This window comes from Solea solea, chromosome 11, assembly GCF_958295425.1.
Source record: "Solea solea chromosome 11, fSolSol10.1, whole genome shotgun sequence".
Lineage (NCBI taxonomy): Eukaryota > Metazoa > Chordata > Actinopteri > Pleuronectiformes > Soleidae > Solea > Solea solea.
The window spans coordinates 25,268,423-25,282,164 of NC_081144.1; the positions used below are offsets into that span (position 1 = coordinate 25,268,423).

Genomic DNA, 13,742 nt, shown 5'->3' on the forward strand with positions numbered 1-13,742 from the left:
AATGAGGCTTGTTTTATTGTCTTGAAAATGAATTTTTGCAGCGTGCATAAACAACTCCTTACTGAGTGCATTTACTGGCTGCAAACAAGGACGAATGGAGCTGTATTTGTGTTATAAATAATCAACCTGTGAACTTGTACTCAAGTTTAAGTGCAAACTCACAACACTCAGTCCAATACAAACGACGTGAAACAACTGCTCGTGTGATGACAAAGAGTAGTGGAACTTGGACAGGATCGAAGTGGAGGCAGTTCCAGCTAATTTGTGACAATGCTCAGTCAATGTGAGTCAGCGCTCACAGTTTCACAGCCCAGCGTCATAAACACTGGAATGCTTTGGTACAGTACTTATTATTTATTATTATTTTGGCCATTCCATTAAGAATGGTACCAAAATATCCAGCCCCAACTGTAAAAAGGTACGACACGGTACAGAACAGTCCGAAACGCGATCCGGCCCAAAAAATATTCTGCTCCCACTGCCGCAGACCGACTGCTGGACGTCCTCCACTGTTGTCCTCCACGCCTGAAAACATCGGTTCACTGATTAAATGTTTTAAATTGTTTTAATCACATTTTCTCACTCCTCACTTCCTTGAAAGTTTTTATGACATTGTTGAACTGGTATTTCTACCTGAGTGAGGGGGGAGTGATTTCATCACCAGATTCGATCAGATGTCTCTGATTGGGTGACGCTCTCCACCCCCGTTTCATCCAGCGCTGATATAAAGTGGGCTGGTTTCAGAGCAGAACCACTTCAGCCTGCTCAGCTCTTTCTCTGACAGAAGAACCTGCTACAGCTGGTGAGTTTCTTAAAACTTCCTTTGAATCTTAAACAAGCAACATTTCATTTAGGATTTTACTCCTTCAACTAAGTTCTGCTGCAAATTTGAAGATGGATCTGAAAAAATTTGCAGCAGACTCACTTTGCTCCACTCCCAGCAGAGATGAATGTGTTGGGGGTTGCAGGTAAAAGGGTCCTGGACTGGTATAAAACCCCCAACAGCACTGCACCTGGAGGGTCTCTTAATCCTTCTCAAACTCTTTGTTCCCAGAACCATGAACCGAAACTCACTCAGCACTGACCAGGAGCTGCGTCAAGGGGAGCACCTGATGAGTCTGAATGGTAATTACCAAGCCATTCTCCAGGTGAGGAGACAAATATTCTTCCAATGACTCAAGAAATTGGTGTTTGATGATATTTAGGAACTCCTTCCATAACAAAACCCCAGAGACTAGAGTGTTTCCAGACGATGAGCGAATGAGTAACAAAATTGATATTATGATAAATTAACCTTAAATTTAATAATTAAAGGTAATTTTCAACCAAAATCTAAATCATGAGATCAGCTGGGATTAGCTCCACCCCCCGGGACCCTAAAGTCAGACAATAAATGAGTGAGTGAGTGAAAACAAACAAACCTTTGTAAACTTTCTAACTCTGAGTTATTTCTTCTCGTCCAACAGACTGATGGCAACTTTGTCATCTACAAATGGACTCCCACCTGGGCGTCCAGTACAAATACGGACGATACGCTCCGTCTCCTTTTGCAGCCGGATAACAACCTGGTCATTTACAACAACAAAGGAACAGCCGTGTGGGCCAGCGGAACACACTCCAACAGCCACACCCAAAGAATGCGTCTGACCATGCAAAACGACGGTCGGCTGGTTCTTGACAAGGATGGGAACGAAGTCTGGAGTGTTGGAGGAAAGTGATGTGAACCACACTGAAATAAAGAGCTGAGATGCTCATTAACTGGCTGCTGCTGTGTGTGTGTGTTTATTACTGTATGATGTGCTGTAGTGTCAGGCTCAGTGCAGCTGCTTCATACAGGACGCCATTCACAGGAGAAAACGTCATTTGTGAGGAAATGACAGTGAGATTGCTCTGTAATGGCCAAGCTGAAATAGACTCAAATGACACTTCAAACTCATTCAATAATATTCACTATGTCAGAAATATGTTTTTATGGAAAACTGAATACATCCCATAATGCTTACGATTGATTGGTTTAAATCTATCAGGAAAACCGTGGACGGAGTTATGTGTGGAATAATAAAAAAGACAGAAAATGCACATGTAGTGGGAACAACAGCAGCAGCAGCAGCAAAGAACAACACGCATAGAAAATAATAATAATAATGATAATAATATAAAAACAGAGACAAAAAAAGTTTGTTTTTAAACAAACTGAATCTCACAATTCACTTTTTTTATTTCCCATCTCCTCCTCCGTACATTAGTGTGTGATCACATGAAACTGACAAATGTTGTGTTTTTCCATGAATGAGCTCGAACACAACACACATTGACTGTAGAGGGCGCCCTTTTCCACGTTGTTATGATTTTAACAATCGCAGCACACATCCACTGCTGCCTCCATCACTAAGTTGAAATGTCTTATTCCTGAGTCCACCAAACCGGACTCCCTCAACGCCCTGGCTGCGTCTACAAATTCTGTCGGTGACAAAGAGCAGCCCTGGCAGAGTACAATGTAACCCTCGCAGGTTTGCTGAAGTGTAATCCTTTACTCTGCCAGAGGGTGGCGTATGGACCCCTGGGAATTTACAATGAGCATTCAACTTTTCTTTTCTTCGGGTGGAGACATTGCCAGAGAGCATTATGGAATGGAAATATCCTTTGAGGGATAGAAATCCATAAAATCTTGTGCCAAATATTAAAATATTGTCTGTCCATTAGGTTGGAAGCTGTGAGAGAGAGAGACGAGCCGCACAAATTTGCGAGCTCCTCAAGATAGCTCCGGTAAGGATGCTAATGCTAACCTGAGCATATCGCGTTAACCGCGGGCTAATCGCTAGCATTTAAATGTGAGTTGTTTTGGTTTTTGTAGGAAATGCTGGTAGTATTTATACTGTCAAAGTTGCCTTTATAGTTTGTTTTGTTGACTTAAAACCATTTTATAGTAATTTAATAGTTCATATTAATAGTATTCACTCTCTTTCTTGTCATATTGTAAGATGATGGTGATTTAGTTATTTTAATTGCCGATATACATGTTCAATGTGGACATGAAAGACAGAAGTTCATCTTAACTGTTAAAAGAATTAATGTTTTAAATTAACTGGTTTCAGATCTTTCATGATTTTATTTTTATGCTGTAAGATGGGAAGAACATGATTGATTTATTGATTGTTTATCAGAACTGACCCGTTTTATGTGGTGTGTCTTTTCATTTATATAATGATTAGAGTCTTTATATCCTTTGCAAATGGTTGTTAATTGATTTGATGGAGATGAGTTGTTTGGATTTCAATTGAAATGAGACAATAGTAACTAATGTATTCTGTACTGTATGCATAGATTGGTTTTTTGGATGAGAGAAAGAGATCGACTGAACCTGACCAAAAAGTCAAAGCAAAAGGCTCGAACAGTTGCAAGGTGCTTATGGGACAATTTCATCGTCCATTATGGTATTCCAGAGAAACTGCACAGTGACCAAGGTCCCGATTTTGAGTCACGGCTGATCAAAGAACTGTGTGAAGTGGCAGGCATACAGAAAATTCGAACAACGCCATACCACCCAAGGGGCAACCCAGTGGAACGATTTAACCGCACTCTGTTAGACATGCTGGGCACTCTGGAAAGTCAGGATAAGTCACACTGGAAGGACTTTGTGAAGCCTTTGGTCCACACGTACAATTGTACCACAAGTGAAGTGACTGGGTTCACACCGTATGAGCTAATGTTCGGTCGCCAGCCACGCCTGCCGGTCGACCTTGCATTCAGCCTACCTGTCAAAGAAAAGCAACAGAAGTCACACTCCCAGTACGTAAAGAACCTCAAGTCCCATCTCGAGGAGAGTTACAAAATAGCTACAAGGAGTGCTGCCAAGGTAGCTGAAAAGAACACAACAAGGTTCGACAAGCGTGTGACTCCTTCTGCTCTGGACATTGGAGACAGAGTACTTGTCAGGAACGTACGTATTCGTGGGAAGCACAAGCTCGCTGATAAATGGGAGTCCAGTGTCTGGAATGACATCATAAATGAGAGTAAAGTGTCAGCATCCCCCTGTTCTCATTCCTAGTGATAACCGTTTGAACATTGCTATGCACAGGGACGTGCATAAGTTTGGAGGGGAGAGTGTAACCCTCGCAGGTTTACTGAAGTGTAATCCTTTACTCTGCCAGAGGGTGGCGTATAGACCCCTGGGAATTTACAATGAGCATTCACCTTTTCTTTTCTTCCGGTGGAGACATTGCCAGAGAGCATTAAGGACTGGTATGGAAATATCCTTTGAGGGATAGAAATCCATAAAACCTTGTGCCAAATATTAAAATATTGTCTGTCCATTAGGTTGGAAGCTGTGAGAGAGAGAGAGACGGGCCGCACAAATTTGCGAGCTCCTCAAGATAGCTCCGGTAAGGATGCTAATTGCATTATGTTATGAAACATTGTTCTTTTTTAAAAAAACAATCGGAGTTGTGACCTTAATACGTTGTGCTCAATATCACATAGACACCGATTCAAATTGTTTTATGTTGTTGGAAATGTTTATAAAAGATAACTAATCGCGTTAGCCGTGGGCTAATCGCGTTAGCCGCGGGCTAATCGCTAACATTAAATGTGAGTTGTTTTGGTTTTTGTAGGAAATGTTGGTAGTATTCATACTGTCAAAGTTGCCTTTATAGTTTGTTTTGTTGACTTAAAACCATTTTATAGTAATTTAATAGTTCATATTAATAGTATTCACTCTCTTTCTTGTCATATTGTAAGATGATGGTGATTTAGTTATTTTAATTGCCGATATACATGTTCAATGTGGACATGAAAGACAGAAGTTCATCTTAACTGTTAAAGAATTAATGTTTTAAATGGTTGATTAAAATGTGATGTTTAAAATATTATTAAGATGCATGAATAGATTTAAAGGGTTCAGAAACATAAATATCTTGTTTCAGATCTTTCATGATTTTATTTTTATGCTGTAAGATGGGAAGAACATGATTGATTTATTGATTGTTTATCAGAACTGACCCATTTTATGTGGTGTGTCTTTTCATTTATATAATGATTAGAGTCTTTATATAATTTGCAAATGGTTGTTAATTGATTTGATGGAGATGAGTTGTTTGGATTTCAATTGAAATGAGACAATAGTAACTAATGTATTCTGTACTGTATGCATAGATTGGTTTTTTGGATGAGAGAAAGAGATCGACTGAACCTGACCCTGATGGTCAGTGGCGAGCTAACCACAGAACTCGACAACGAACAGACCAAGAGCCTAGTGTGGCCAGCTGTGGCATCTTGGGACCGTCATCATTCCGTTCCTTCACCTGAGATACAGATAAGATCATACATAAACCTGCCCGGGTAGTAAAAAAAGACATTCATACTCCAAGAAACACACAGACACACACACAAACATCAAGATCTTCCATGAACTCCAAAGGCAGCAATTTTTTTTTTGTTTGTTTTGAAATTACTTAGCTTAAGCCCATAATTGTGCGCCTGTGCACTCAGGAAGCCGGCTTAGACAGGCAGGGAGTGTAAAATATTGTTGATAATTTTGTACAATACATATTTCAAACTTACCTGTTTCGTGATGTGTGTTCACTGCTGACCTTTTACTATTTCAGGCTCCATAGTCGTACTTAGAATCTTCTGATAATAACCTAGCTTTAATTTGAAGTTGACTAAATTAATTATCAGTTGTACTCATTTCGAGACACTGGTTACAACAACCCTCACTGGAAACATATCCGACTTACGACAAGCTCTGACACTGGTCCTACAGGGACCGAATCAAAGGGTCCAGTACCCCATACTCCTGGAGCGCTCCCCAAAGGACTCCCCGAGGGACAGTCCCTCATAATAAGTTTGGGTCTACCAGGCCTGACCGCCAGCAGAGCCAACTCACCACCAGGTGGTGATTAGTTGACAGCTCTGCCCCCTCTGTTCACCTGAATGTCCATGACATGTGGCCACAACCTGGTGCCAAGTGCACATATGGACACCCTTATGCCTGAACATGGTGTTTGTTATGGACAATAGGATGAGAACATAAGTCCAACAACAAAGCACCACTCTGGTTTAGATCGGAGGGGCCGTTCCTCCCAATCACACCTGTCCAGGTCTCACTGTCATTGCCCATGTGAGCTTTGAAGTCCCCAAGCAGAACAAAGGAATCCCCAGCAGGAGACTTTCTAGCACCTCCTCCAAGGATGGATGGATGGATGCATAAAATACTGAACTAAAAATAAGAAAGAAAGATCACAGATTCTCCTTTTAAAGGATGTGCAATATTTACTTGTGCTGTCAAACTATTCAAATATTTAATCATGATTAATCGCATTAATGTCATAGTTAACTCGCGATTAATCTCAAATTTATATCTATTCTAAATGTCCCTTGATTTCGTTTTGTCCCATTATTTTTTCTCATTTTAATGCTCGTATCAACATAGAAAAGTGGATCTGCTCGCTTTGTGCAAATGTTTTTTTTATTGAGACAATATCTCACCTGCATATTGTGAGTTATTCCTCTTATTGTGAGAGCCGCACAATAATAAGAGAGGCTGTAAATAAAGTCCCGTGGTTTAATGTGTTGTTGCCGTAGCGAGCTAATCTGAGCTAAAGCAGCTAGCGGTCTTCGGTGGTCTCCTTACTACAGTTCGGGGGTCTGCCAGCTTGGTTGCTAACACTGCATACATCATGACTTGGATGTGGGGAGTGCGTGGAGAAATGATCCATGCTGCGTTGGAGACGGAGAGCCCACCTGGAGACGGAGAAGCGCACAGTGCTCGCCATCCACTGAAAACGTAATGTTAGACTATTACTTTCTGGCCGGCTCGCGGGTCAAAAAAGAACGTTAATCTGGCGATAAAAAAATGTATGCCGTTAAAATGGGTTTGCGTTGAAGAGAATTTATCACATGTTCTCACAACGATGCACATGCACAGTTGTGGTTGAAATGTCAAAGGGAGATTGTCAGTGTTTTTTTGTTTGTTGAACCATGTGATGCAAGAGGAAATGTCTGTGTGAGTGAAAGTGACTTAAAGTGGAACGATGCAGGATCTTTACCCTCATTTAGCAGCTTGAGAGGTCCTCCCAAACTGCAGGGAAAAGTTCTGCTTTTATATCACATTACTCCACAATTAATTAGCTCGGAAATGACAAAAAAAAGTTGTCCTTGTTACAATCATGTCAGAAATGTCTGCACACCGATCTGTGTTCGTGAATTTTACTTCTTACTCTACAAACGACCAGAAAGGATGAAAAACAATCCCAAAAGTTATCCCACAACAGTTTTCCAAAAATGAGGCTTGTTTTATTGTCTTGAAAATGAATTTTTGCAGCGTGCAGAAACAACTCCTTACTGAGTGCATTTACTGGTTGTGTTATAAATAATCAACCTGTAGGTTTGAAATCAGATGGACTGACAGCCAGTGACATTTCATCAGCATGACACGACAAGTAGAGGCAGATCATCACCTGATGCCAGAAACCTCATAAACTTTTATGTCATAAAAAACCCAGCAATCAATGGCAAACTGTCTCTACATGTCTGCACAAACACACGAGCGAGAGGAGACGACACCCGCAGTTACACAACATGTGCGTGTCAGAGGTCAACGACAACAACTGCAGCTTCTGTAAAACCCACCAAAGACAGATCACAGCTTCTCCTTTTAAAGGATGTGCAATATTTACTAGTGCTGTCAAACTATTCAAATATTTAATCATGATTAATCGCATTAATGTCATAGTTAACTCGCGATTAATCTCACATTTTTATCTATTCTAAATGTCCCTTGATTTCGTTTTGTCCCATTATTTTTTCTCATTTTAATGCTCGTATCAACATAGAAAAGTGGATCTGCTCGCTTTGTGCAAATGTTTTTTTTATTGAGACAATATCTCACCTGCATATTGTGAGTTATTCCTCTTATTTTGAGAGCCGCACAATAATAAGAGAGGCTGTAAATAAAGTCCCGTGGTTTAATGTGTTGTTGCCGTAGCGAGCTAATCTGAGCTAAAGCAGCTAGCGGTCTTCGGTGGTCTCCTTACTACGGCTCGCGGGTTGAAAAGGAACGTTCATCTGGCGATAAAAAAATGTATGCCGTTAAAATGGGTTTGCGTTAACGCCGTTAATAACGCCTTAAACTGACTACTACACTCACATTTACTACTTTTATACATTTGTAATCAACTCAATATTGAGTAATTGTATACAATGCCCTGTACTTTTGTTGATTTTTAACGCACAATGTGGTACTATGTATGCAATGTCTAGTACATGTTCTATTAAGTGGAACAGTTCAGGTACTTTAAATGTTTGCAGTGACTCGTTAAAGGTACGCATGTCGAGGTTTGGGCGACTGCAGTGGCAGAGAGAGGCCACCGATAATCCAGAGTACAGCAGATGTAGACCACACCCTGAAAGCTCCATGTAACTGAAACCATGTTTGTTTTGGATGACGGCCTTACTTCCTGTTGCCAGTAGCTGGCACAGCGACATTCTTTGCAGGTTATCTTCATGGACCGAATGCACCTAAAAGAGTGTCGTTCCTGCAGAACATGTATGTTTTTTAACTATAATTCATGCAAAAATGAATGTAAAGGCCCTAAAACTGGGCACCAGGGCTCCGTCATCATCTTTGTCGCGTTGAATTCCTTCATTGTCTCGTCTGCTTCACTGAGAAGCTCAGTCTTGGCTTGTGTTCCATCAACTTGTTCCAGAGAATGAAGAGAATTTATCACATGTTCTCACAACGATGCACATGCACAGTTGTGGTTGAAATGTCAAAGGGAGATTGTCAGTGTTTTTTTGTTTGTTGAACCATGTGATGTAAGAGGAAATGTCTGTGTGAGTGAAAGTGACTTAAAGTGGAACGATGCAGGATCTTTAACCTCATTTAGCAGCTTGAGAGGTCCTCCCAAACTGCAGGGAAAAGTTCTGCTTTTATATCACATTACTCCACAATTAATTAGCTCGGAAATGACAAAAAAAAGTTGTCCTTGTTACAATCATGTCAGAAATGTATGCACACCGATCTGTGTTCGTGAATTTTACTTCTTACTCTACAAACGACCAGAAAGGATGAAAAACAATCCCAAAAGTTATCCCACAACAGTTTTCCAAAAATGAGGCTTGTTTTATTGTCTTGAAAATGAATTTTTGCAGCGTGCATAAACAACTCCTTACTGAGTGCATTTACTGGCTGCAAACAAGGACGAATGGAGCTGTATTTGTGTTATAAATAATCAACCTGTGAACTTGTACTCAAGTTTAAGTGCAAACTCACAACACTCAGTCCAATACAAACGACGTGAAACAACTGCTCGTGTGATGACAAAGAGTAGTGGAACTTGGACAGGATCGAAGTGGAGGCAGTTCCAGCTAATTTATGACAATGCTCAGTCAATGTGAGTCAGCGCTCACAGTTTCACAGCCCAGCGTCATAAACACTGGAATGCTTTGGTACAGTACTTATTATTTATTATTATTTTGGACATTCCATTAAGAATGGTACCAAAATATCCAGCCCCAACTGTAAAAAGGTACGACACGGTACAGAACAGTCCGAAACGCGATCCGGCCCAAAAAATATTCTGCTCCCACTGCCGCAGACCGACTGCTGGACGTCCTCCACTGTTGTCCTCCACGCCTGAAAACATAGGTTCACTGATTAAATGTTTTAAATTGTTTTAATCACATTTTCTCACTCCTCACTTCCTTGAAAGTTTTTATGACATTGTTGAACTGGTATTTCTACCTGAGTGAGGGGGGAGTGATTTCATCACCAGATTCGATCAGATGTCTCTGATTGGGTGACGCTCTCCACCCCCGTTTCATCCAGCGCTGATATAAAGTGGGCTGGTTTCAGAGCAGAACCACTTCAGCCTGCTCAGCTCTTTCTCTGACAGAAGAACCTGCTACAGCTGGTGAGTTTCTTAAAACTTCCTTTGAATCTTAAACAAGCAACATTTCATTTAGGATTTTACTCCTTCAATTAAGTTCTGCTGCAAATTTGAAGATGGATCTGAAAAAATTTGCAGCAGACTCACTTTGCTCCACTCCCAGCAGAGATGAATGTGTTGGGGGTTGCAGGTAAAAGGGTCCTGGACTGGTACAAACCCCCCAACAGCACTGCACCTGGAGGGTCTCTTAATCCTTCTCAAACTCTGTGTTCCCAGAACCATGAACCGAAACTCACTCAGCACTGACCAGGAGCTGCGTCAAGGGGAGCACCTGATGAGTCTGAATGGTAATTACCAAGCCATTCTCCAGGTGAGGAGACAAATATTCTTCCAATGACTCAAGAAATTGGTGTTTGATGATATTTAAGAACTCCTTCCATAACAAAACCCCAGAGACTAGAGTGTTTCCAGACGATGAGCGAATGAGTAACAAAATTGATATTATGATAAATTAACCTTGAATTTAATAATTAAAGGTAATTTTCAACTAAAATCTAAATCATGAGATCAGCTGGGATTAGCTCCACCCCCCGGGACCCTAAAGTCAGACAATAAATGAGTGAGTGAGTGAGTGAAAACAAACAAACCTTTGTAAACTTTCTAACTCTGAGTTATTTCTTCTCGTCCAACAGACTGATGGCAACTTTGTCATCTACAAATGGACTCCCACCTGGGCGTCCAGTACAAATACGGAAGATACGCTCCGTCTCCTTTTGCAGCCGGATAACAACCTGGTCATTTACAACAACAAAGGAGCAGCCGTGTGGGCCAGCGGAACACACTCCAACAGCCACACCCAAAGAATGCGTCTGACCATGCAAAACGACGGTCGGCTGGTTCTTGACAAGGATGGGAACGAAGTCTGGAGTGTTGGAGGAAAGTGATGTGAACCACACTGAAATAAAGAGCTGAGATGCTCATTAACTGGCTGCTGCTGTGTGTGTGTGTTTATTACTGTATGATGTGCTGTAGTGTCAGGCTCAGTGCAGCTGCTTCATACAGGACGCCATTCACAGGAGAAAACGTCATTTGTGAGGAAATGACAGTGAGATTGCTCTGTAATGGCCAAGCTGAAATAGACTCAAATGACACTTCAAACTCATTCAATAATATTCACTATGTCAGAAATATGTTTTTATGGAAAACTGACTACATCCCATAATGCTTACGATTGATTGGTTTAAATCTATCAGGAAAACCGTGGACGGAGTTATGTGTGGAATAATAAAAAAGACAGAAAATGCACATGTAGGGGAACAACAGCAGCAGCAGCAGCAAAGAACAACACGCATAGAAAATAATAATAATATAAAAACAGACAAGTTTGTTTTTAAACAAACTGAATCTCACAATTCACTTTTTTTATTTCCCATCTCCTCCTCCGTACATTAGTGTGTGATCACATGAAACTGACAAATGTTGTGTTTTCCCATGAATGAGCGCTCCCCAAAGGACTCCCCGAGGGACAGTCCCTCATAATAAGTTTGGGTCTACCAGGCCTGACCGCCAGCAGAGCCAACTCACCACCAGGGGGGTATTCCATCAACGTAGCTAAGAATTGCCAGACTTAGGTGTAAGCTTGAAGCTTGACTAAGCTCCATCTCCCAATCTAGCTCCAAGCCGTTCCATCAAGTGAAATCAGCTGGCTCCACTTGACGCTTAGTCAAGCCTCAACTGTTAAGCCTCAACTTGTGCAAGCCCACAGGGAAAATAAAAAGCCCATTCTAGTCGAGCGAGGAAACTGTGAAAAATGCCGAAAAGCAAGGGAAAAGAACGTGCAGAGATGTTCTCTGCAGCGGAGCAACCCCCCCTCATGGAGGTATATGAGGATTACAGCCACATAATCCCAAAGAAGGGCAATACCGCAGCAATCAATAAGGCGAGGGATGTGGCGTGGCAGAATATTGCCGACAGGCTGAATGCGTAAGTGACAAAGAAAATGAAGTATTTCAGCATCATCATGTTATATAAATCCTCCATCAAAGGGACAACATATATGTAGACAATAATCTACCAATTGATTTCTTGATGGTTTTTGTTTTAAACTAATCAATTATGTGGACCTATTAATGCAACCAAATCCCTACAATTTAAAGGAAAATCCCCAAAGAACAAAAAGACAGCCCTAATATGTAACATTCATATGAACATAATTAAAATAGCATTATTGTTTCACTGCAATTTATGTGAAATTCTCCATATTTGATCATTTGGCAGCCCTAGTAGTAATGTTAGAAAGTGATATTCATCACATTTATCAACTGAATGTTATGCAAATCGATGGGATAGCTTTCATTTATTTCCTGCATGGCCAATTGTATAGAATTGATATCCTTTTCATTTAAGCCTGTCATTTTTACATGCTGTATTTGTGCTACTTCTGTATTTTGTCCCAGATGCTATATGTTGAATTGTTGTATTTTCATTTTATTTTATGTAAAGCACTTTGAATCACCTTGTGCTAAAATGTGCTATATAAAGTAGCCTTGCCTACATTTTTGATAATAATAGGCTACATTTAATCAAAGTATTTTACATGACTCATCACATTTATCATACAATTGATGGTAGATTATTACATGAAGAAATGCAATGTTGGTTATCATTCTATAGGAAATAATCACATGACAGATCTATTGTTTGTAAAAAAGTTATTATTTATCTAGAATCATTCAGCAAATCAAGCAATTCAATGGAGACGAGGACCCCTATTACAGTAAGTGAATGCAGGTGACAGCAAATCAATCATCTATCTCCTATCAATCGGAGGCCCTAACCCTTGTTACATCAAAAGAATGACGATTTCCTTTTATTATATTTTTTTGCTAATTAGTTTAATTTTGTATTTATTTGTGTCTCTTTTTTATTATATTTTATTTTGGTGATAGTGTTCTTTAATGTACTTATAGATAATATATGATTATTAGTTATCATTTCTTTAATACATTTTATGTTTTACATATTATTTTATCATTCCATGACAGTTGTGTGTCTCTGTTTCTGTCTATTGGACATTCTTTGATCATAGATGGTGCTAAGCTTCACTTTTAGCCTGCTACAGACCAGGTTTGCCCGGCAGCATAAGTTACCATGGTTACATGGCTGGCATTCACATTAGCCACCTTGGTGGAACAGGGTTGAGGCTCAGATTGATGGAACGGAAACCTGAGCCACAGTTATGGCTTAGCCATGGTTGAGGCTTAGCCAGAGTCATAGTTTCCATGGTTACTGAGTTGGGGCTAATCTCAGCCTCTTTGATGGAACCGGACACTCACTCATATTAGCCAGACTTGGCCATTTAAGCTTGGCTTTGCCTTTAGCCTGCTTGACGGAATACCCCCCAGGAGGATTTATATAACATGATGATGCTGAAATACTTCATTTTCTTTGTCACTTACGCATTCAGCCTGTCGGCAATATTCTGCCACGCCACATCCCTCGCTTTATTGATTGCCGTGGTATTGCCCTTCTTTGGGATTATGTGGCTGTAATCCTCATATACCTCCATGGGGGGGGGGGGGGGGGTGCTCCGCTGCAGAGAACATCTCTGCACGTTCTTTTCCCTTGCTTTTCGGCATTTTTCACAGTTTCCGCGCTCGACTAGAATGGGCTTTTTATTTTCCCTGTGGGCGTGCACAAGTTGAGGCTTAACAGTTGAGGCTTGACTAAGCGTCAAGTGGAGCCAGCTGATTTCACTTGATGGAACGGCTTGGAGCTAGATTGGGAGATGGAGCTTAGTCAAGCTTCAAGCTTACACCTAAATCTGGCAATTCTTAGCTACGTTGATGGAATACC

General features: G+C 40.7%; 2 protein-coding genes across 4 annotated transcripts; both read left to right on the forward strand.

The window, feature by feature from the left end:
• The first annotated feature begins 651 nt into the window (after positions 1 to 651).
• On the forward strand, positions 652 to 1,763 carry LOC131468937 (B-type lectin plumieribetin-like). 2 transcript variants are annotated; one of them, XM_058643653.1, is made up of 3 exons: positions 652 to 802; positions 1,055 to 1,148; positions 1,467 to 1,763. In XM_058643653.1, exons 2-3 carry the CDS (start codon positions 1,059 to 1,061, stop codon positions 1,716 to 1,718), a joined length of 342 nt encoding a protein of 113 aa, XP_058499636.1. In that variant the 5' UTR covers positions 652 to 802; positions 1,055 to 1,058; the 3' UTR covers positions 1,719 to 1,763. The 2 variants fall into 2 exon arrangements, with proteins under 2 accessions (XP_058499636.1, XP_058499635.1); XM_058643652.1 differs by lacking the exon at positions 652 to 802 and adding an exon at positions 880 to 968.
• Positions 1,764 to 9,760: 7,997 nt separating this feature from the next.
• LOC131468936 (B-type lectin plumieribetin-like) lies at positions 9,761 to 10,876 on the forward strand. 2 transcript variants are annotated; one of them, XM_058643651.1, is made up of 3 exons: positions 9,761 to 9,911; positions 10,164 to 10,257; positions 10,580 to 10,876. In XM_058643651.1, exons 2-3 carry the CDS (start codon positions 10,168 to 10,170, stop codon positions 10,829 to 10,831), a joined length of 342 nt encoding a protein of 113 aa, XP_058499634.1. In that variant the 5' UTR covers positions 9,761 to 9,911; positions 10,164 to 10,167; the 3' UTR covers positions 10,832 to 10,876. The 2 variants fall into 2 exon arrangements, with proteins under 2 accessions (XP_058499634.1, XP_058499633.1); XM_058643650.1 differs by lacking the exon at positions 9,761 to 9,911 and adding an exon at positions 9,989 to 10,077.
• The last annotated feature ends 2,866 nt before the right edge of the window (positions 10,877 to 13,742 follow it).